At 38.2% G+C, this 23,421-nt stretch overlaps 2 protein-coding genes across 3 annotated transcripts; one reads left to right on the plus strand and one right to left on the minus strand.

Moving 5' to 3' along the window:
- Window positions 1–11,549: 11,549 nt before the first annotated feature.
- On the minus strand, window positions 11,550–15,081 carry LOC137718252 (uncharacterized). Of its 2 annotated transcripts, XM_068457769.1 has the most exons (9): window positions 14,919–15,079; window positions 14,603–14,687; window positions 14,410–14,478; window positions 14,116–14,228; window positions 13,759–13,870; window positions 13,516–13,659; window positions 12,829–13,003; window positions 12,197–12,310; window positions 11,550–11,987 (listed from the first exon to the last, which is right to left on the minus strand). In XM_068457769.1, exons 1-9 carry the CDS (start codon window positions 14,968–14,970, stop codon window positions 11,976–11,978), a joined length of 876 nt encoding a protein of 291 aa, XP_068313870.1. In that variant the 5' UTR covers window positions 14,971–15,079; the 3' UTR covers window positions 11,550–11,975. The 2 variants fall into 2 exon arrangements, 1 of the variants encoding a protein (XP_068313870.1); XR_011065862.1 differs by lacking the exon at window positions 11,550–11,987 and having other exon boundaries at window positions 12,042–12,310; window positions 12,711–13,003; window positions 14,919–15,081.
- A 6,445-nt stretch (window positions 15,082–21,526) lies between these two features.
- On the plus strand, window positions 21,527–22,009 carry LOC137717072 (ethylene-responsive transcription factor 5-like). The gene has a single exon (XM_068456386.1). It carries the CDS (start codon window positions 21,527–21,529, stop codon window positions 22,007–22,009), a length of 483 nt encoding a protein of 160 aa, XP_068312487.1.
- The last annotated feature ends 1,412 nt before the right edge of the window (window positions 22,010–23,421 follow it).

Here is a 23,421-nt window from a genome sequence, read left to right on the forward strand (position 1 = left end):
GCCACCCCATCAAGGTTAATAGAGCCAAGGCCCACCTAAGGGAGGAAACCGAGCCTAGAAGCACCCTAACCTCGCTCCTAAGGCCCCGAACTTCAAGAATAAGGGCAAAGCACCTAAAACCATGGATGCAGACAAGTGTTATTCAAAAGGTTGTGGCTGAATATCATTCTCGTTGTAAGAAGTTTGAATCAAACTTTGTGCAAGTGGATGAACCGGAAAATACCAAGATGGAGGTTTCTAACTTTTAGGAGGATACCACCCCTATGGAAGATTAGAATCTTAGACATGAACTATTTCTAGTTAAATTTTAGAATAATAGTGCCGAATTCCACATAGTGGCGAACCCCCCCCAACCCAGTTTTGCATGAACGCATCTATTTCACTAACTTCATACCTAAGAATGCACCTCTGACAACCCTTTTAGGCCCATCCAACCTGATCGAAGGATACGGTAAGGCACGTATAATGTTGTCAATGGTACAATTTTGACCATTGATAAGGCACTCTATTCTCCACATTCCAGAAGAACATTATTGAGTTTCAAGGACATAAGAGATAATAATTGCCAAGCTAAAACCTATATAGAAAATGAAGTTGAATTTTTGTGCATCACTTCCTACGAATATGGCTAGAAGCGTATTTTAGAGAAGATTGAGCGTATCCTGAGTGGTCTGTATACTACGACCATATGCCCTATAGAAAGCCACTATTTGGCCGGCCCTACCTCTAGGACCGTGCACGAAATTACACTTTGGCATGATCATTTGGGACACCCTGGATGAACAGCGATGCGCCATATCCTCAAATCATCACATAGGCATCCATTAACCCAAAATTTAGGTTCAATTCAAGGAATCGCATGTCAAACCTGCTACATGAGAAAGCTTATTATTAAGCCTTATTATGACAAGATTCATTTGAATCCTCCTATTTTTCTACAAAGGATTCAGGGGGGAACATTGGTGGACCGATTCACCCCTCTCTGCGGACCATTTAGATATTTTATGATTTTGGTTGACGCTTCCACACGTTGGTCACACATGTGCTTATTGTCCATAAGGAACGATGCATTCTACAAACTATTGGCCTCAGGTTATCAAGCTCAGGGCGCACCATCCTGATTATCCGATCAAATTTATTCGATTAAATAATGCAAGAGAATTCACATCTAAAACTTTTGATGACTATTACATGTTGGTTGTGGTTGAAGTTGAACATCTAATACCTCATGTTCACACTCATTACGGCCTGGCAGAGGCATTCATTAAACGCTTACAAATAATTGCTCAATCGTTGGTCATACATACCAGGCTCCGAATCGCTGCTTGGGGTCATGCAATACTGCACATAGCCATGTTGGTTTGTCTGAGGCCTGTTGCGACCCAACCATATAGCACCCTTCAGTTGGTTACTAGATACAAACCCAACATATCGCATCTGTACATTTTTGGTTGTGCAGTCTATGTGCCGATTTTGTTGCCCTTACTTACAAAAATGGGGCCGCATCGAATGATGGGAATCTATATCGGATATAATTCTCCTTTAATCATTCGTTACTTAGAACCTTTGATAGGCGATCTATTTACTGTGCATTTCGCAGATTTTCACTTCTATGAGACAATCTTCCTATCATTAGGGGAGGTAAAAACATCAACATTCCTAAAGAACGATGCGATTTATCGTGGACGACTCCCACTTTGTCTTATTTAGATCCCTGCACTACTCAGTCTAAGACTGAAGTGCAGCGCATATTAGATCTTCATACCATGCTAGATGTTTTCACCGGTCTAGCGCGAGTGACAAGATCACGTATTCCAGCTACGAATATGCCTTCAAAGATGGATGTACCAAATGTACGACGGACTATCTCCTAGAAGCCCAAGACGCCATTTTGGCTGATCCACGTACATTAGCAGTTAGCCAATCATCTGCCCTTACACAAAAGCGCGGCATACCTCTTTTCAAAGGATTCACACCCTCAGAAGAGGAAACTCATGGCACAGGCCCCTGAAGAGCCTACCGTGAATCCGACTGTCACCTGCTCATTCTATCCAACTCATGAGGAAATTTTAGATTACGGAAGCGTCCTTGAAGAGACGAATCCATCTCCCGAGAATCGTGAGATTTCAGTCCATTATGCTAGCTTGGATGATGTTTGGTGTAGAAATAAGATGATCATCGACAATGCATTAGCGTATGCAGTAGCTATTGAGATCATGTTGAGCAATGACACTGAACCCCATTTTGTTGATGAATGTCGACATAGAACTGATTGGTCAAACTAGAAACAAGCAATCCAAGTCGAACTCGATTCGCTTGCGAAACTTAAGGTGTTTGGACCTGTAACTCCTACTCCTCCACTTGTGAAACCCGTTGGCTACAAATGGGTTTTCGCTCGAAAGCGTAATGAGAAGAACAAAATTGAGAGTTACAAAGCTCTTCTTGTTGCGCAAGGCTTCTCACAACGCCTCGGGATTGACTATGACGAAACTTATTCACTCGTTATGAATGTGATTACTTTTCACTACCTTATCAGTTTCGTAGTTTCCGAAAAACTGAGTATGCAGCTGATGGACGTAGTAACTGCATATCTCTATGGGGATCTTAATACAGAAATTTATATGAAAGCTCTTAAAGGACTTACATTAACTGGATCAAATATTTCCAAACCCCAGAACACGCTCTCGATTCGGTTGAGGCATTCACTCTACGATTTGAAGCAATCCAGAATAATGTGGTATAACCGTCTAAGTGAGTATTTGACTAGTCAGAGATATGTAAACAATGAGCTATGTATGTTCATTATGAAGTCACATTCTAGTTTTGCGATAGTTGCAGTTTATGTCAATGACATGAATCTCATCGGAACTCCTGAAGAGCTAGAGAGAACTACCACACACCTGAATTCGGAATTTGAGACGAAAGATCTAGGAAAGACTCAATCTCGAGATAGAGCACCATTCAGATGGAATCTTAGTACATCAATCGAACTACACCCAAAAGATGTTACATCGCTTTAATGAGGATAAAGTGAAGCCTTTGAGTACTCATGTGTTCGTTCGATCGCTAGATGCAAAATGAGATCCCTTCCATCCGAAAGAGGATGATGAAGAGATTTTGGAGCCTGAAGTTCCTTATCTAAGTGCGATAGATGCTTTATTGTACTTAGCTCACTGCACTAGACCCGACATCTTCTTCGCTGTTAATTTTTTGGTAAGATACAGTAATGCACCAACACATAAACACTAGACCCGTGTTAAAGACATTTTTTGTTACCTTAAGGGTACTACGAATCTGGGCTTGTTCTATCCCTACGGATCCTCGAGTCATGACGTACCCTCTTATCTCAAGTTGATTCTCGCCTTGTTGGTTATGTCCACGCAGGATACTTATATGATCCGCACAAGGTGCGCTCTCAAATAGGTTATGTCTTTATCATTGGAGGCACTGCAATCTCTTGGAGGTCAACTAAACAGGCCTTAGTTGTCACTTCGTCTAACTAAGCTGAAATTCTCGCCCTACACGAAGCAACTCAGGAATGTTTTTGGTTGAGAGCAGTTGTGGGCCATATTCGAAGCTCCTACGATCTTTACGCCGTCGTTGACTTCCTGACAACGATCTATGAAAACAACGCAGCATGCATCGAACAACTCAAGAAGGGTTACATCAAATGAGATAACCCCAAGCACATTGCGCCGAAGTTCTTCTTCTCACATCAACAACAAGAGCATCAGAAGATTGAAGTCACGCAGATCCGTTCACAAGACAATCTGGCCAACCTCTTCACCAAATCACTACCGAAGGTGACATTTCAGAAGCTTGTTCAAGGAATTGGTATGCGTAAACTTTCTAAGTTGTAACATTGCTAGTTCTCTTTGGAATTGTGTCAAACTCAAGGGGAGTATCACGAAGTATACTTGCTTGATCTTAATGTACTCTTTTTCCCTTTCCGCTGGATTTTTGCTACCTAACGAGGTTTTGACAATGCACCCACCTTGGGTTGATCATATCCCTGATGAGGTCCTGTAGATGTTTCATTTGACCTTACATTTCTCATGCATTTTTCCGTAGACTATGGATTTTGTCCCTACTCGGGTTTTACCATAGCCTTAGGGTTTTTTGTGAGACTTACTTCCTTGCGCAAGTTCCTACCTTATTTGAATAGTGTGTTTCTAGAATCAGGGCCAACGAGTCGACTTCCTTAACTCTACATGATGCCGAATCTACTACTTATGTATTTACACACTCAAGAGGGAATGTTATAAACTTCTTATTTAAGTGTGATTGTCTAAATTCTAAATTATATTTGATTCTAGTTGTTCTTTCATATTAGGACTTGTATTCCTTGGAGGAGAAAAATTTCTTCTCTCCCTTATTACTATAAATAAAGGCATTGTGTAGGGGGAATACCACATCCTCTACGCAACCCTACAAACAAATCCCTCTCTATATTTTCTCTATGTGGTTGGCCCCCCTCTCCTTGTCAGTTAAATATAGGCCATAACAATAAATATATATTAAGGATTTTTATTACAAATGCCCCCTGAAATTGACCTTATCAAGATGGTCCCTGAAATTAAAAATTGATTCATGTCGTCCCTGAAATTGGGTGTCGCAAATCAATGTAGTCCTTTGATCACAATTCTGTCAAAAATTCTGTTATGTGACTAAATATTGCCACGTGGATTAAAAGTATTTAAATATTAATTAAAAAATTATTTTATACAATTAAAAACAAAAACAAGGGAAAAAAAGAAGAAGACGACTGTTCATCATCTTCTTTCCCTCCTACCCAGCGACCCACCATTCTCCTTCCTTTGAAACGGCACCGTCGCACCTGGTTCCCGCGGTCCTCATGTTCGCAGATGACGATAATTCAAAATTAAACCTCCCCGATGTTGATCGACCCGGATGTGCAAGCTGGGGAGTGGGTTGAGAATTGGTGACACGAAACTAAGGTAGTTTACCAAGAGTTTTGGGTCCCCCAGATGTGTATATGTAAAGAGAAATCAAGACTGTCCCTATGCATTGTCACTCAGTGGATTGGTGGCCAGATCAGGATCTTCAAGATCTGGAAATCTTTCAAGAGCATCATTTCTGATAGCAGAAATTTCATCACAAGTTTCCTTGACCGATTTGCAAGAGGAGCCAACCTGCTCTGTATCATTTTCTTGAGTATCTGAACATCTAATATAATCACTTTAGATGAGGACATGAAATCTTGCCGAAATATGACAACAAAATGAGTCGATTTGTAGTAGTTGCTCGGTGCGAGGCGACGAAGAAGATGAACTGTTCATCTTCTTCTTGTTTTTTCTTTTTTTAAAGTTTTTTATTATATAAAAAACAATTTTTTTATTATTTAAATATTTTTAATTTATATAGCAATATTCAATTAAATTTGTGCGATTCAATTATGTGACATGCCATTACATGACAGAAATTTTGACGGAATTGTGACGGAATGATGACATTAATTTACGACACTCATTTTTAGGGACTACATTGATCAATTTTCAATTTCATGGATCATCTTGATAGAGTGAATCCATTTTATGGACCATTTATGATAAAACCCATTTATTAATCACATTATTTATAAAATTATTTGGTTCTTTTCAATTATATATTGGTTAGGCCAGCTCGTGTAGTTAGAAAATATGATACTTTACGTTAAGAGTAATAATGTTAAAGAAATTATATTTTTAGATCATAATGACAAACATTTTATGTGTCAGTTGATGTGTCATGTCATACCATAGTACATGATAAAGGGAAACTTGCATATATATATATATATATATATATATATATATATTATTCAAATCCATTATTTTCTTTTATTTATTTTTATATGAAAAGACATACAATATTCACTCTTCAATGAAAAGCTCCAATAACAAGCCAAAACACTGTTTCAGAAGTTTGAAAAACATAGAAGGAAATGAAAACCATTGTTTGTTAACAAAAGTTTTGATGCCATATAATTCAATTGTAGGTGTCTTGGTGCTACAAGAGATAGTTCTCCATCAACTTGAAGAGGTGGGAGGTCTACCTTAACATGTTTTCTCTTAATCTCAACGTCACCCTTAGTGTGGTAGTGTTTGGTGCTCTTGATGATGGAACCGTTACGGAAAGCCACTAACTTAGTCTCACAAGAGATCTTCTCATCAGTCTCAAAGATACTATCTTCTTCAATCACACTGTACTTGTAGACAAAGTTGTCCTTGTCAACCCCATTAAATTATGTGATTCATGTAGTTGTATGTGCTACCTTCACCGAAGTTGATCTTCTTAATGGTTCCAACTCTGCCATCTCCTTCAAGGATCTCAACGCTAAAAAAGAAAAATGCTAAAGAAATCAATTTTTTGTGTTGCATTAGTGTACCAGATGGTGTTGCGTTAGTGTACCATATGATGTTGCAAGTTATGCATATGTCACGTCAATTAATGAATTTATCTGATTAGATGTTGGTTTTTTTTTTTTTTTGTAACAAACCATATTATCTACAATAAGGGGGAGAAGGTGGGCTTAGTCTCAAAATGGGCTAGCAATAATGTGGTTCAAACTCACCTTTGGTGAGAATCAAACATAAGACCTCTCACTTAGAAGTGAAAAGGAATACCACTAGACCGTAATACTAAGTGGCTGATTAGATGTTGGTTGTGTGCATGATTTGACATATGAGATGGTATACCAATGTAATTTAAAAATATAATCTCCCTAGCATTACTCATTAAAAACACTAAGAATTAAAGTCCTAATGTTTTCTTCTCTTTTTTTCCTTTTTGTTTTTCAACTTCTCTAGCATTAACTCTGCAAGCACTTTTTTTTCCATACTCACCTATGTTTATTCATATACTTTGGATTGTAAAAATTATCAACGAGCATAAATAAACAAGGTGTAAGAAGAAAAGACATGTAAGGAATTCGTTTCCATAAGAAAAATCCTTTGGCTCTTTATATAGGGATTATTCCTTCCTTATAGATCAATCATAGTGTTTTTGATACGTCACTTCAGTGTTTTTATCATTTTATGATTCGTTGGTAATAAAGAATCACTTTTTATTTGTAAGGAGTCAAGCAGTGTATGTATATACATATAAGAGTGAAAGTTGTGTAGAGCTATAAACTGGAGACTTGTCACATTGTTCTTGTGCTCTTGTCTCTTAAGTCTTGAACTTTCAGGTGAGCTTCTGAAAGCCTTTTCTGTTTTTCTGATTTCATATATGTGTATATATTGTGGCTGTAGCATTTTCGATATGAACTTTATATTGCATTTGTATGGTTCCGACAGGGATCATGAGGCATTCTTCAACTGTGGAGATACAATGTCTATGAGGAAGTGTATGACAAAAGAAATCAAGAAACTAATCAAGGAAAATCCAGTTTTCTGTGGCAAACTGAAATGGCCGAGAATCAAAAGTCATAGATTAGTCCATCCCATTAACCAAAGGTGACAATTCCTCCCAATTTTGTTGCCTTCCCTTTTGTTTTGTGATTCCATACAAGCAGAATTACAGGGTGTTGCGAGTTATATATCAGTTAAAGTGTAAATAGTAGTACGTTGTCCCACATTGATAAAGTCCATATGTAATACAAATTGTAACTCCTATATATACTCCACTTTGGAGATATAATGAATATACAAGAAATTTCGAAATATTGTCATATATATTTTTGGTATTTACTATGTGTAGTTTAACTTGCCATCAGAGCAGTTCGTTCTTGGTGACCTGTGTACTTTAATTTTGAGCCCACTTTTGTCGTGATTTTCTTTGTTAAAAATAAAAATAAATAAAATAAAATAAAATAAAATAAAATAAATGAATAGTGTCGTGAACAGTGATCTGCTACAGTGTTCAAGTAAATTGTTTTAATTCTACTACGTATCTTTTGTGTCTTTATTGTTCATGATTTAGCTAAATGGCTCAATATAATAATAGTGTTGTTATGTATCTTGGTGGAACAAATATATGGATAATTGATATTGGGGCCACTGATCATGTGACTGGCGACCCTAGAGTGTTTGATGAGTTATGTGACTATGTTCGTGATCCGTATATTACTAGTGCAAATAGAGCACCTTCCCCTGTGAAGGGTGAAGGCACTATCTCTCTTACTCCGACCTTATCATTGGTCAATGTTTTAGTTGTTCCTAATGCTAAATGCAATCTTTTGTCGGTAGGAAAACTACTTGATACCTTATATTGTTCTGCTCACTTCTACGCCCCACGTATTGTTATTTTCAAGACATTCAAACTCAGAAGATAATTGGTCGTGGTAAAAGAATTGAGGGTTTGTACATCTTGACTATGGAGAATACTGTTCAGGTTCAAATACTCATCAAGTTCTAAGTGCTAAAGTGGAGGACAGACATCAAATTTGGTTGTGGCATTGAGACATCCATCATTCAGTTATATGAAGCATCTATTTCCTTCTTTGTTTTGCACTTGTAGTGATTCAAAGTTCAAGTGCGAAACATGTGTCCTTGCTAAGAGTCATTGTGCTTCATTTCCCATAAGTGATTATAAAGCTACTTTGCCATTTGATTTAATACATTCTGATGTGTAGGGTCTGGCGATGGTTACTTCTAATGGATTCCGTTGGTTTGTTACTTTTATTGATGATTGTACTCCATTAACTTAGGTGTTCTTGATGAAGAATAAGGGTGATGTCCCCTTGCTTCTTCAAGAATTTTGTTCAATGGTGTCTACTCGGTTTTAGACCAAAGTTAAGGTCTTCAAGTCTGATAACGGAGGAGAATATGTGAATCACACTTTGGCATGCTTTTTTCTTGATTAAGGTATTATTCACCAGACGACTACTTTGTTTACACCCCAACAAAATGGTGTGTCCGAACGGAAGAATCGTTAAATAATGGAGGTTAGTCGCTCCTTGATGTTGGATAAATGTGTTCTTAATCATTTGTGGGGTCATGCTATTTTGGCTGTTGTGTATTTGATAAAGCGTGTTCCGGGTAAGGTACATTTGTCCAAACCCTATGCATCTTACATATGTCAGCTATCTAGTGTATCAGTTCCAACAAAATTGAACGACGCTTTGTCTGACCCTTAGTGGGATAATGCCATGAATGTAGAGATGGAAGCTTTGGAAAAGAATTCTACTTGGGATTTGGTTGCTTTGCCAAACTGGAAGAAAGCTGTTTGATGTAGATGGGTGTTCACTATTAACCATAAAGCAGATGGTTCTATTGACCGGTACAAAGTCAGATTAGTTGCTAAGGGTCATACTCAAACCTATGGGGTGGATTATCAGGAGAATTTTGCTCCGGTTACCAAACTTAATATTGTGCATGTTCTTTTATCCTTAGCAGCAAACCAAGATTGGCCTCTACTGCAGTTTGATGTTAAAAATGTTTTCCTTCATGGTGATCTTAAGGAGGAAGTTTATATGGATCTCCTACCTAGTATCGGAATATCTCCTGAAAAAGGTGTTGTGCAGATTGCGAAAGGCTTTGTATGGTTTGAAACAATCTCCTGGAGCGTGGTTTGGGAGGTTTACAAGTTCAATGAAGAAGTTTGGGTATGTCCAAAGTCATTCAAATCATACTTTGTTTCTAAAGTGACAAAATGGTAAGCTAACTGCATTGATTATTTATGTTGATGACATGATAGTGCCTGGTGATGATTAGGAGGAGATACAATGCCTTCAAAAGTACCTAGCTACTAAATTTGAGATGAAAGAATTGGGTGAATTAAAGTATTTTCTTGGAATCGAGGTTGCACGATCCAAGCATGGTATTTTTTTGTCTCAATGGAGGTATGTTCTTGATTTGTTAGCGGAAACATGTATGTTAGATTGCAAACTTTTTATACTCCGATTGAGCAGAATCATCATCTAGGTTTATTTCCGGATCAAGTTCCTACTCATAAGGAACAGTATCAGAGGCTTGTGGGAATCTAATTTACTTGTCTCACACTCGCCTTGACATTGCTTATGCAGTTAGTGTGGTAAGTCAGTTTATGCACTCACCTAGTGAAGCTCATATGGATGCAATACTCCATATTTTGAGGTACTTGAAGATGGCTCCTGGCAGAGGCTTGGTTTTCTCCAAGAATGGTCATTTTAATGTCGAATGGTATACAGATGCAGATTGGGCAAGTTCTATCATTGACAGGCGATCTACATCTGGATACTTTACGTTTGTGGTTGGTAATTTAGTTACTTGGAGAAGCAAGAAACAAAAAGTGGTGGCTATGTCAAGTGCTAAAGCTAAGTTTCATGGTATGTCTCATGGTGTATGTGAATTGTTGTGGTTGAAAAAAATTGTTGAGAGATCTTGGATTTAAACCCAAAGGTGCTATAAAACTTCATTTTGATAACAAGGCTACTATTGAGATTGCTCATAATCTAGTGCAACATGATCGAACAAAACATGAGGAGATTGATCGACATTTCATCAGGGTAAAATTGAATGCTGGAATTATTATGTTTCCATTTGTGATATCTGAAGATCAACTCGCACATGTGCTTACTAAAGTTGTGTCTAATAGTGTGTTTTCCATCTCACTTGACAAGTTAGGCATGTGTGACATCTTTGCTCCAACTTTAGGAGGAGTGTTGCTAGTTATATATTAGTTAAAGTATAAATAGTAATATGTTGTCCCACATTGGCGAAGTCTATATGTAATACCAATTATAACTCCTATATATACTCCACTTTGGAGATTAATGAATATACAAAAAAATTTCCAAATATTGTCATATATATTTTTTGTTTAACTAGTGTACTGCATGCTTTTACATGTCGTGTGCGTGAGAGAGAGAGAGAGAGTAATTGAAAGACAGTGACTTACGTATTTAACTTGACAGCTTGAATTGGCATCATACATTGTTCAATGACCCTCCACGTCCGGTCATTCAAAAACAGAACAGCAAATTGTTGCATATTCCAGATGGGAAGGAGTTGAGTTCGAATCCGATACCTTCATCCAATTTCACCAGGATGAGCTGCACTTCCTTGCCATACACAAGACTCACCTTGCAGTATATGAAACCAAAGAACTAGCATGCGCTCAGAAGGTTTCTCTCTGTCTCTCTCTAGAAACGCTTCTTGAAAATATAACACTTCTTCTCATAAGCTCTTTTATTGGAAGTGCTTTCACGTCGAAAGTTTTTAGTGAAAAACCAAGTGCTTCCTGAAACAGCACTCGAATTGCTCCTAAAAGACAAGAAGCACTTTTAAATTTTTCTAACATTGTCAAAAACATTTTTCGGTTATCTGAAAGCGTCCCAAGACTTTCATTTGTGTTTGCAGTGGGTTCCAAGTTTTTTCTGCAGATATTTCTCATGCAACATACTCAGGTGATAGCCTGATGGTACAGCCAGCTTTTTTTATGGAACCATAGCCATACCTGATGCTTCAACTGTTGAACTACGTTGTCAAATCAATCCCTCCGATTACCTTCCTGCTGATATAAGGTAATACCGCTTGCATCATTTGATGAATAAAACTCGGTGAACTTTGACGACACTTGACCCGAAATTCGAGCGTTTTTGTAGAATGTCGCATAATCTCCCTTCCGATTTTAGTTAAAATTTGAGATTTCCGTTCAAAAGTTGCACGTTAGCTCACACATATGATCAGAGACGTCACTTGTAAAACTAACGAAATCTTTTCATGGGTATTTTTGTTATGCGGGTGAGCCTCATGTGCAACTTTTTAATTATGTTTGAAAGGAAATCGTGAATTTGACTAGGATTTGCATGGGTATAACCAACACTTTTTCACCACACGAGTCATCTTCACACCTATCAATGCTGCTTCAACCCGTAACTGCCAACCCCCAACCACCACGCTCGGTTTCTGCTCAATCAACACCCTAAATGATCAGTTTGGCTTACCAGTTCTGCCCATTTTCATCTTGGAGCAACTACACAGATCTACAATGGTGGGTGCTGGGTCTGAGGCGGAGGTCGGAGGATGTCAATATATGAACTTGACTGCATTTCAGCCGTATCGCTGTCATTAGGAGAAATGATGACAACCTAAGACATAATCTGATGACACTAAACATAAGAAATCAGAGGGCAATCCATTAATAGTATCAATCTACAAGCAGGGGCACGGTAACCCTATGATTCGTGAATGCATATTTACTTGAGTTGAACAGTACAATGAATTCGATGAAAATCAAATTGCTGAAGATAATACATCTTTCAAGCATCTACCTTTGCTGCCGCAGATGCATAACTTACGCTGCTGTCCCTCGTAGTTTTGCACTGGCTTGACTGCTCGTATCGGAGAAAATTGATCTTTATGTTTATTGGGCAATTCCTCAGCATCTGAATACATTGAGAAACATAGTACAAGAAATTATGAGCACTGATCAATGAAGAAACATTTTGTAGTCTAGGTAAATTAAGCTCAATTCTTCAAAAAAAGGCTTCTCCTAACATTTTCCCTCTCATCGTGATTTTGGTGACTTCAGTACAGTATGTTAATATCAAAGTGCTACACATAACAGGAATATCTTTAGGTTGCTTTCGTTATAGTATTGTACTTTTTTATTACTGAGTCCCAAGAATATCTTTTATTTGCATCCAGACAAAATGGTATAAAGGTCAATAAGACAGGAATGACACTGGTACTCTTTAATGATAGGCATAGCCTTTCTAACTGAAAACACCAACGTAATCTAAAACAGGTCCAAAATCGCAGACATAATGTTTTTCAGAGTTTTACCCTGTTTTATTTAGGGTGCCACATTCTTGTATTGGTTAATGTCCTTTGACAAAGTTGCAAGAATACCATTTGAACTTGTTCCCCTTCAGACATTAGAGGGAATACTTGAGGCACTTACATGCAGAAAAACGCTAATTGGGTGGCGCCCACAAATGGTGTTATTAAACTCTGACAGATACTGCTTGAACGCATCTGGATTTCCAGTTTCTATTATATCCATCCCCATCCTGTCCAAAGCCTCAATTGATTTGTGTATGGCACCATGTTTCTTGTCATAGTGCATGTATTTGAACCTGAGAGAGAATAACAAGGTCAGCCACGGTCAACAAGTAACAGTCTGGCTTCAATTATATGAGCACAAAAGCATGGCAAGATAAGAGAATTAGCAAAACATTCAAATATCATGTAACATAACAATGAATACCATGACACAGCATCCATGAAGAAATATTTAAACCGAATCCGAGCACTTCTTTATTTTTCTTAGAACAAGGACCAAACAAAATATAAGCTTTAACTGTCCTTCTGTAAAAATAAAAAAATAATAAAAATATATAAAATATAAAAAAAGTTGTGTTTGTGTTTGTGAATGCATGTTTGCATGCTCTCGCGCGCACGCGCAGGGGGGGGGTGTGGATGAGAGAGACACAGAGAGAGAGAGAGAGATGCATAGCATAATGCATATTGCAGAAGATGCAAGTCCGCATGCACGAGTGTAGATACGCACTGATATCTTGGACAAAAATAGCAGTCACCTTAGATAACAATGCCAATACTCGTATATAGAACCATGAGTGGAACATACCGAGACCCCCAATGACAAAAATCTGATGACACAGAGAAGAAGTTTTGTGGATCATCCACATATTTCGCAAGGAACTGTCCATACATGGCTTCACTTTCAGCTTTAAGAGCACCAACCAAAATGGGTACAACTTTAACTTGGTGCCTGCATCAGTATTGTAAAAAAGTCAGCCACACCAAAGAGGATTACAGAATAGAAATGCCATATAAAAACAATAAATAAAAATATATAGAACAAACATACCCCTCAAACACTTTAGCAAGATATGGCAAGTGCATTTCCATGCTATGTTCAGCCTCATCAACAATAATATCCATCAGTTCAAATTTTCCAGAAGCTTTAAGCTCCTCAATCACTGATAAGTGAAAACAAACAGAATTTGAGAAAACCACCACAAAAACTCACGAAAGTAGTTAAATCCTGTAAAATGAAACATGTGATATTTTCATTGTTATGTTGTTACTAGGTAGGTACTGGTTAAAATGGGAAAAACAGAAAGGATCACGGACAATAGACATGACTCTGTACATTTAGTGATCAGGTCATGCTGCGTTGATCACTAAAGGTGTATACTGTAATTTAACGACGAGATCACATTACCTTCCAAATCAATAGGTAGGTCCCCAATGGGGGTCTTGTACACCGTGGCTGTCGAAAGAGCACACTTTGGAGTGTAATGGTGGTGAGATGGACCGAGCAGGAACACCCGCGTACTGAAAAGGAAAGTTAGTCAGTTATCTCACAATTTGCAACAACTGGAAAGCTAATTTTCCATACTAATCAAGCTTTACAGGTTCGATTAGGAGTCAACGCACAATTATCTGAACATAATCAGCTCATTTTTATACACAACATGATCAAAACAGTATTAGAGAAGTAACAAAGACAACTTACATGTTTGTTGGGTCAATGTTGCCAAATGCATAGGCAGCGGCACGACCCGAATACGAATACCCTGCGTGCCTTTAATCCCAGAGCCACCCAGCGAAAATAAATTCCACCAAAATAAACGTAAATAAATAAGTTTAGTTTTCAACTAATTAGTGGGTAAACAAGAAGGATGCAGATGCAGGAAATATGAACTTACGGAGCAATGACACCTCGAACATGAGGAGATTTAGTGAGCTCAGATGCTCTCAGCCATCCTTCAATCTCTTCTGATAACTTCTTAGCTGAAAAATCAAAACTTTAAGCTCAAAAATGCGTATTTAAGTATACATGTATATTACACAAACTGATCGGATGAATTAATTTTCTCAAAAGCAGGCCATATTTGATGAATTTTTAGTTTTGCTGCCGACCCACATCACTAACTCGGCTTGTTGTATTCAAAGAGGCCAAAAAATGAATCAAAGGGGTGTTATTTTCTCGGGAACCAAACAGAAACTGAGAGAGAGACTGACCATTGTCGGTGTACCAAGAACCGGCGTGCGATGCTCTTCTGACTTTCTCCATGGATGGAATTTGGGAGAATCAACGAAACCCTAATCAGGTGCAAAGAATGAAGTTAAAACTGAGAGTGAGAGACACAGACGAGACGAGATGCCTTTTTGTAACGGGAGGAGACAGCTTCTGGGAGTTGGACCGTGATCGGTATACGGATATCGTGTCATTAAATAAATAGTGGGATATGTGTGTTAAAAAGTTAATAACTTAAAAAATAAAATTTCCTTCAATTCTTATTAAAACACGTGATGTACCACTTATGTTCCCGTCACAACTAAAAATTTCTCCTTGTGGTGGGTGCAGTGACGTCTTGTTACTCAATTCGAGTACACTTTCGCATAGCATGTTTAAATAATGCAAAATCATGACAGCCTAGAGATATTCCTTCACTTGTTAGTGAGAGACATTGGATTCAACTTTCGCCAAATGTGAGCTTAAACTATATTATTACTAACTTATTGTCAGGCTAAACTCACTTCTTCATTTAGTGTAAATAATATAATTTGATTAAAAAATAATAATAATAATAATACAATATTATGGTAAGTTATTAGTTTGTCTATTCATGATGTTATATTATTTATTAATCAAAATGTCACATAATAATAACTTGTTTTTTTTAAGTTGTTCTCGTATGTTCAATTCAAATCTTCTCAATAGTTTAAATTAATTTGTTTGAAGTCATACTTTAAATTAACTTAATATAAACTATTTTGCTTGAAACAAATTTCAAACTTAAACACATTCCAAGCCATGTTTGTGACAGCCCATTCCGGATTTTCGAACCGTAGGGGTGAAATGACGATTTTGCCTCTATTATTGTTGTTTCGTTGTGTGGTTGTTTTTGGGTGTTGCTTGGCTGGTTTTGGACCACACACACACCACACTCACTCACTCTCTCTCCCTGCCCTATCCCGAGCCCTCTCTCTCTCCCATTCCTATTCTCTTTGTACGGACAACAACCAAAACCATCCAAACCTTCATAGATCGAGGAAACAAATTACATATTCGTGCTCGTGAGGTCCTTGGGAGTTCAACCATACCTATTTCAGGTAAGGATACCTTCGTTTTCATGTCGAACTCGGGATACCTCGATTTGGTCACTGTTCATGCACACGTTAATTCTTGTGTTTTTGGGAATTTCAAGCTTGTAGGAAGTTTGGTGAGGTCCTTAGGAGGCTCGGGGTGGTTTGTTTGAAGGTTTTGGACGTCGGGATCGTGAGTTACAAGTTTGGCTGGAGTTGGTGGTGTTTTCCCAGTGAGATTCCGTGGATTTTAGTGCTTGAAAGTGGTATGGATTTGTTCCTCTTGTTGTAAGCTTCATTTTGGTGCCAATTTTGTGAAATTTGGTTGAAAAACGAAGAAGTTACAAGATTTTAAAGTTTTCCCGATTTTTCAGCACCGGCGACAGCGCCGGAGCTTTGCCAGAGAAGATGACGGAATATTCTGTCAGTTTGGACGGAATATTCCTAACGGCGTTAACGGAATCCGTCAGAGTTAACGGAATATTCCTGACGGCGTTAACTGACGCCGTCAGTGTGCCAGGCACGTGCGCGCGCGTGGCCGGCGTGTGTGGCCGTGCCTTGGCCGGCGCGTAGGGGCGCGTGCGGCGTCAGAAAATTTTTCTAAAAATATGGGGATATTCTTGAGGTTGAGTAGATCACGTTGGTGTATTCATACACCTCATTTAAGCAATGTATGAGAAGTTATTTCGTGATGTTGGTTATGTGCTTTAAAATTAACGTTTTTATAGTTGTTTCGCATATAGGTGAGACCTATCCCGAGGACGAGCGCGGTCACTCGAGACAAGGGGGTTACGACCCTTCTACATACCAGTGAGTGGGTTTTTGGTTTTCCGTATATACCTATATACTTATACTTTTCCCAGAAAGTGAAATGAAAAGTTTATTCTTTTATATGTCATGCTTATTGTTTGCCATTTATTTACGCATTATTAGTTGCATATATATATGTGTGTGTGTGTGTTGGTGCTGTGGACACACAGGTAAGTGTCAGGTAAGTTATGGTTTATGTTTATGTTCAATAGTGATTTGAGATGCATAGAGAGCTCATAACCTGCACCCCCGGTGTTAGTGCTCCCGCCCAGAGTTAGGCACAGTCCTTCACATGATGTTCACCTCCCGCACCACACGCTCATCTTGGATCCAAGTTAGGTGCACAGTTTTGTCGTACATACCACTTTAGGTGGTTCCGACTCGTAGGTGACCCGCGATTATTCGCCCAGCCTTCACGTAATCGTAGCACTTAAGCGTACTTATATTACACCCAGTCCTGTCGTACAGACCACTTTAGGTGGTTCCGACTCGTGTGCAGGTATAGTTAATGAGATGGAGATTTGAGCTTTAGATTCAGCCGTACAGGTTACGTTAGGTGACTTCGGCTGACAGATTATAGTAATTTTGGCACCAGTCACTCAAGAAGTCATCAGTCCAAGCACTTAAATGATCGTTATCAGACAACATCAAATTTTATATACAAATTAAATAATATCAATCATTCTCATAACATCCGTGTATAAAGTCATTATTTAGTCAATATAATTTTGTTTTGCACAAGTTAAGCAAGAAAATGTTCAAAATCCAATTTTTCACACAATCAAAACTATGATTTTCCGGCCTTGTTTCGATCAATTTATGCAAAGAGAAAATAAGATATTTAATAGTTTCTGTATGTTTTAAATGCAATGCATTTTTGCATTAAACTTTGTTTTTGTGAAGGAAAATAGAATTAGAGTCAATGATATGTCGCATCCAGTTCAGGTTGAGGCATCTAACCCTAGATGTTGGTTGTACCATAAATTGTATTATTTCTCTAATAGAAGTTGGCTCCACCAACAATGGCGAAGCTACAGAGGGACTGGGAGGGGTGACCGCCCCTCCCCTCGCTAGAAATTAAGCTCAGGAGCATGATTCCCCCCTCTAGTCTCATCGGAATTAATGGCTGCACTACAAATCGGTTTTTGGGTTTCTGCTTAAGTTTCTGTTGCTGCACAACAACAGCTTATATTTTTTTTTTTTAAATCCCTTAAATGAAACGATACCGCTTCATTTATTATTATAAAAAATAATAATAATAAAATAAAAAACTCCTTAATCAAAACGACGTCATTTTCGTTTAATTGATTTAAAAAAATTTAAAAATTTAAAAGGGCCTTCCATTATTCAAAGGAGCCCCTCACTTTTTGAAAACCACTCCCCTTTTTTAAAACCAATCAGAAGACCCGTGCCCCCTCCCCACCCCCCCCCCCCCCCCCCCCCCCCAAATCCCAGCAACAATTTCACGTTCCAGTGACCTCCTCCCTTCATCCCGTTCTATTGTCCCTTATTTCTCCTTCAAGCTGAGCCAGCCACCACCCTCTAGCAGCCCACCTGTTGGTTGGTTTTCCTCTTTTCTCTCAATTTTAGGTAAATTTTTTAACTTTCTAATTTATATAATCCCTAACCCTAATTGATTAATTAATACAAAATTTTGGTTAATTAATATAGAATCATAGAGTAATACACTAATATAGTGATTGATTATTGATTATTGATTTTTGATTTTTGCATATAAATATGAATCCTATGAATGATTATTGATGAATGAAATTATTGTCTAGAGTAAAAATTGAATTATTGATTATTGATATTAATTTATGAATTGAATTTTTGTGTATTAAATAATTTATATGAATATTGGTATTGATTAATTAAATTGTTGGTTTAATTAGTTAGTACTCATATTGACTATAGTATAGTTTACTCTAGGATTAAGAGTCTAAGACTTTTTTTTTTCTGTTCCATATACAGTTACATAATGGAACGATACTACAAGAAACAGTGTTTAAATCCTCCTTCAAATATTCCGGCTAGTCCTTCTTTGAATATTTCGAGCAGTCGTCCTTTGAATATTCCAAATATTCCAAATATTCCTTCTTCGAGTATTCTAGATAGTTCCCAACAAAGTGAGGTCACTAAGTTGGATGAAATACTGGCTAATCTTCCTGCAGACCTTGGACATAGACGTCGAATGCTTGATTATCCACATAATTATCGTGAAGCAATTCGTCGACACTATCTCCAAAATAATTCTTGTCAACCTAAAGACCACATCATGCCCATAAAAGTTAGCAATAATCGATGTTTTGTCACCCATTGGTTTGATAATTTTAAGTGGTTGGAGTATAGTATAATAAAAGATGCCGCATTTTGCCGTTATTGCTATCTATTCAAGTCAAATTGGAAGAAAGGACTCGAAAATTTTCAAGATCATGAGAGAGGTGTTGGAAGTCTTCATAATAAAGCTTTATAACAAGCTAGAGATTTGATGATGCAAAAGCAACATATTGAAACATTTGTGATTAAGCAAACTAATGAAGCTCACATTAATTATCACACTTTATTGCATGGTGCACTTGATTGCACAAGATGGTTGTTGCAACAAGGTTTGCCTTTTCGTGGCCATGATGAATCGTTCAAATCAAGCAATAGGGGTAATTATTTAGGGTGTAGCCATTTTCTTCAACAATGCTAGTATTTTGGTCAATACTATTGGATCATCATGTAAGCGTCGTGATGCATTTAGAGAGAAACAACTAGAACAAATTAAGAAAGCTCTTGATATTGGTGATCTTGAAATAGGTAAAGGGTTAAATCAAGAGAGTAGTCTCATGCGTCCTTGTGATACACGTTGGAACTCACGTTATGGTACTATAGTTAGTATTATTGTCATGTTTGAAGCCGTGGTTGAGGTGCTTGAATGGATTAAAGATGATACCAACCAAGACAATTTGGGTGAAGTAAGTAAGTTATTCAATGACATGCAAACTTTTGATTTTTTGTTTCACCTTTTTTTTATGAGACTCATATTGGGAAGTACAAATGAGTTATCACAAGCATTACAAAAGAAAAATTAAGATATTGTGAATGCGATAACGTTAGTGGAAGTATGCAAGCAAAGACTAAAATCTTTGAGAGACGATGACTTTGGGGACTTGCTGGATGATGTACAAAAGTTTTGTCAAGAGTATGATATTGTTGTTCCTAACATGAAGGATTTGCGTTTTGTACCCGAAAAATCAAGGCGTAAAGCTCCAAGACTCACAAACTTCCATTACTATCGTGTGAACCTCTATTTTCAAGTCCTTGATACACAATTAAAGGAATTAAATGATCACTTCAATGAGGTAAACACCGAATTGCTTATTTGTATGGCATGTTTGAGTCCAATGAATAATTTTGCATCTTTTGACAAAGCAAAAATTGTTCGTCTAGCCCAACTTTATCCTCAAAATTTTGATCGTATATACCTCATTAATCTTCCAATTCAACTTGATAATTACATTCACGATATGAAGATGCATAGTGAGTTTTCATCATTGAGAGGAATTGGTGATCTTGCAAAGGAGTTGGTGAAGACCGGGAGATGTGCAAGCTATATGTTAGTGTATAAGCTTCTTACATTGGCTTTGGTGTTACCGGTTACAACCACTTCGGTGGAGAAAGCTTTTTCTGCTATGAAGATTATGAAAACACCATTGCGCAACAAAATGGGAGATCAATGGTTGAGTGATTGCATGCTTGTTTACATTGAGAAATATGTATTTGCTTTTATTGATAATGAACCTATTATGCGGCGTTTTCATGATATGAAACCTCATTGTCAACAATTGTAATTTGTTTGTATTAATAAATTATGGAAGACATTACTATATAAAAGGATTTGATTGTTGTTATTCTTTTGAACCTTACACTCTTTTAACTCCGCCCCTCCCCTCGTCAATTTCTGACTTCACCACTGTCCACCATTACATCTGGGTTCTGTCTCTAATAGAAAAATAGTACAATTTTTTCTTTTTTTGAACAAACAATATTATCTACATTAAAGGGGAGGGGGTGGGCTTAGCCTCACAATGGGCTATCAATAATGTGGTTGAAATTCGCCTCTAACAAGAATTAAACATAAGACCTCTCACTTACAAGTAAAGAGAAATATCACTAGACCGTAGTACTAAGTGGCCAAAAAAAAAAAAATGGTACAATTAGATGGTAAGAATAGCATTTTTGTTTGGATGGGTGGCTAGGGATTTTGCAAGCATCTTCGAAGGAGTTGGTGGCTTTAGTAACTTTCTATGCAAATCAAGTATAATGGCAGAGGCTGAAGCGGTAAGGGCAGCTCTTTTGGTTTGTGAAGAGAAATTTTTTTAGAAGTTCAGGTGGAATCAGATTCTAAATGTGGTGTGGGCATGATCAACGATGCTATTCAACTTGATGCTTCGCTTGAAAGTCTCTTGTTTGACGTACAGAGTTTGCAAAAGCAAATGAGGCTAGTAGAAATTTTTTTGGGTAAATGACAAAAAACTACCTCAACTATTGGTCTCATGACACTATCATACCTCATCTTTTAAAATTGACAATGTCATACCACATCTTTAGAATTTAGTCCAATGTTATACCTTTCGTTAGCTTGGCTGTGAATTTCTCAGTTAAGTGCTGACGTGGCTTGATTCGGATCCCACTTTCTATTAAAAATAATAATTTACCCTTAAAAAAAAAAAAAATACCAAATGCCCATCTTCCCCGACCCCTTTCCCTTCCCCGTAACCCATATCCCTTCTCCTTCCCCTTCCCTGCAATCCCCGACCCCTTCCCCACCCACTCCAAAATCTTCCCCCCATACCCACTTCGCCCCTCCTTCACTGCAAACTAAACCCGCCAACCCGGTCAGAAAGCCCACACTCACAATCTCGCTTCCCAACAAAACTAAGTGGATCCAGTTCACTAACTCAGACCAGGCTGCCGTGAAGTCGACGGCGGTTCAGATGAGTTTGAACAAAAAGAAGAAAAAGCACTACCGAAGGGCCCGACAAAGACCATGGGGCAAGTACGCGGCGAAGATTTGGGATCCGAACCGCAGAGGCTCCCAGGTTTGGTTGGGGACCTTCGACACGGTGATTGAAGCAGCCAAGGCTTACGATCGAGCATCGTTCAAGCTCCGAGGTGCCAAAGCGATCCTCAACTTCCCGCACAACCAGCTGTCCCAATTCTGATCTCAGACACACGCGAGCTTTCATCGCACCTTTCAACCACCCACATGTCTCATCTTCTCTCACTATAGTATCAGACTATTCAAAACCAGTACTTTTCTCCTCTTTCAGCTCTATCCATAGGGTTTCCCTCTCTCCAATGGCGTTTGTGCAGAGCCAACTCTCTGTCATTTCTTCGATTGCCTCGTGTTGTTCGTCTTCGTCTTCACCGCCATTGTCATCCTTCTCTTCGACCGCTACCACTTCGCTGGTCCCCGTTAGCAGGTCACCGAAAATGCTTTGGAGAAGGGATGATCGACTGATGTACCTGCAGATCCTAATCCGTCTCATTTTCTCTGTTTTCCCCAATTTTGAAATCTCAAGACACTTGTGATCGACATTGTGAGCTCAAGCCTCCTCATTGTTGTCGTCCATACAAACCCTACAAACGGTTTCAGATTGCAGGCGAGGGTTTTTAGGGTGGTGCTCACGAAGGTCCTTAACGAAATTGACATGTGAGTCGGGGAGGCGATTTTAGAGAGAGAGGGGGGATGGGGGAAGAAATTGTGGTTGTCGTCGATGGAGGAAGGTTGGAGGAGACTGGTTTTGGTGGTGAGATGAGAGAGAGGGGGTGGTGGAGGAAGGTTGTCCAGAGAAAGAGAAGAGAGAGAGAGGGAGTGGTGGAGGAAGGTTGGGGGCACGGGTGAGGAAGGGTTTGTAGAGGTGGATCCCATAATTTTTTAATATTTAATTATTAAAAATATATTTTATTATTTATTAATCCAGTTGGATTAGTGAGTGGGTTCCGTCTCTGGCCACGTCAGCATTTAACAGAAAAAGTAACAGAAAAACTGACGGAGGTTTGACATTAGCACAAATTCGTAAAATGGGGTATGACATTGTCATTTTTAAAAGATGAGGAATGAAAGTGTCGTCAGACCAATAGTTAAGGTAATTTTTTGTAATTTACCCTTTTTTTTTTTTTGCTCCACATGTTTGTAATAAGGCAACACATCTGGTGGGTCCTTTTGTTTCGAGGGGGGGGGGGTGGCCTTCATAGATGGGATTGTGTTGAGCCAAAGTAATTGTTTAATACTTTGGCCTCGGATATAAACGTTTCTATTCTAATCGAATAAAATTTATGTGGTTGAGAGACAATGGTGTATATCCCACGCGTCTGAGCGAGCTTAGCTGTTGGAGCTAAGGGACAAACATTCAATTATCCACCTGTAATTCATTTTAAAGAGTCAGTAATAGCCTCCCTCCACTTGTATTCCAGAGCATATTCAATTTCCGGTACAAGAAAGAGTCGGTTCACATTCAATCCCCACGTGCACATTTCCCTTTCTTTTCTTTTTTAGAAACTTTCCTCTTTTATTTATAAGTGGGAATCCAAATCTAACATTGGATGTAAAACAGAACATCAATCAACTCAC

Source organism: Pyrus communis, chromosome 15 (assembly GCF_963583255.1).
Source record: "Pyrus communis chromosome 15, drPyrComm1.1, whole genome shotgun sequence".
Classification (NCBI taxonomy): Eukaryota; Viridiplantae; Streptophyta; class Magnoliopsida; order Rosales; family Rosaceae; genus Pyrus; species Pyrus communis.

Excerpts from the sequence above, each read along its gene's own strand:
- LOC137718252 (XM_068457769.1), bottom strand. The coding sequence starts at position 14,970 with ATGGAGAAAGTCAGAAGAGCATCGCACGCCGGTTCTTGGTACACCGAC. Across the intron at positions 13,871-14,115 it reads CCTACCTATTGATTTGGAAG|TGATTGAGGAGCTTAAAGCT; the intron begins GTAATGTGATCT and ends TTCACTTATCAG. Across the intron at positions 13,660-13,758 it reads CTTGCTAAAGTGTTTGAGGG|GCACCAAGTTAAAGTTGTAC; the intron begins GTATGTTTGTTC and ends ATACTGATGCAG.
- LOC137717072 (XM_068456386.1), top strand. The coding sequence starts at position 21,527 with ATGCCCATCTTCCCCGACCCCTTTCCCTTCCCCGTAACCCATATCCCT.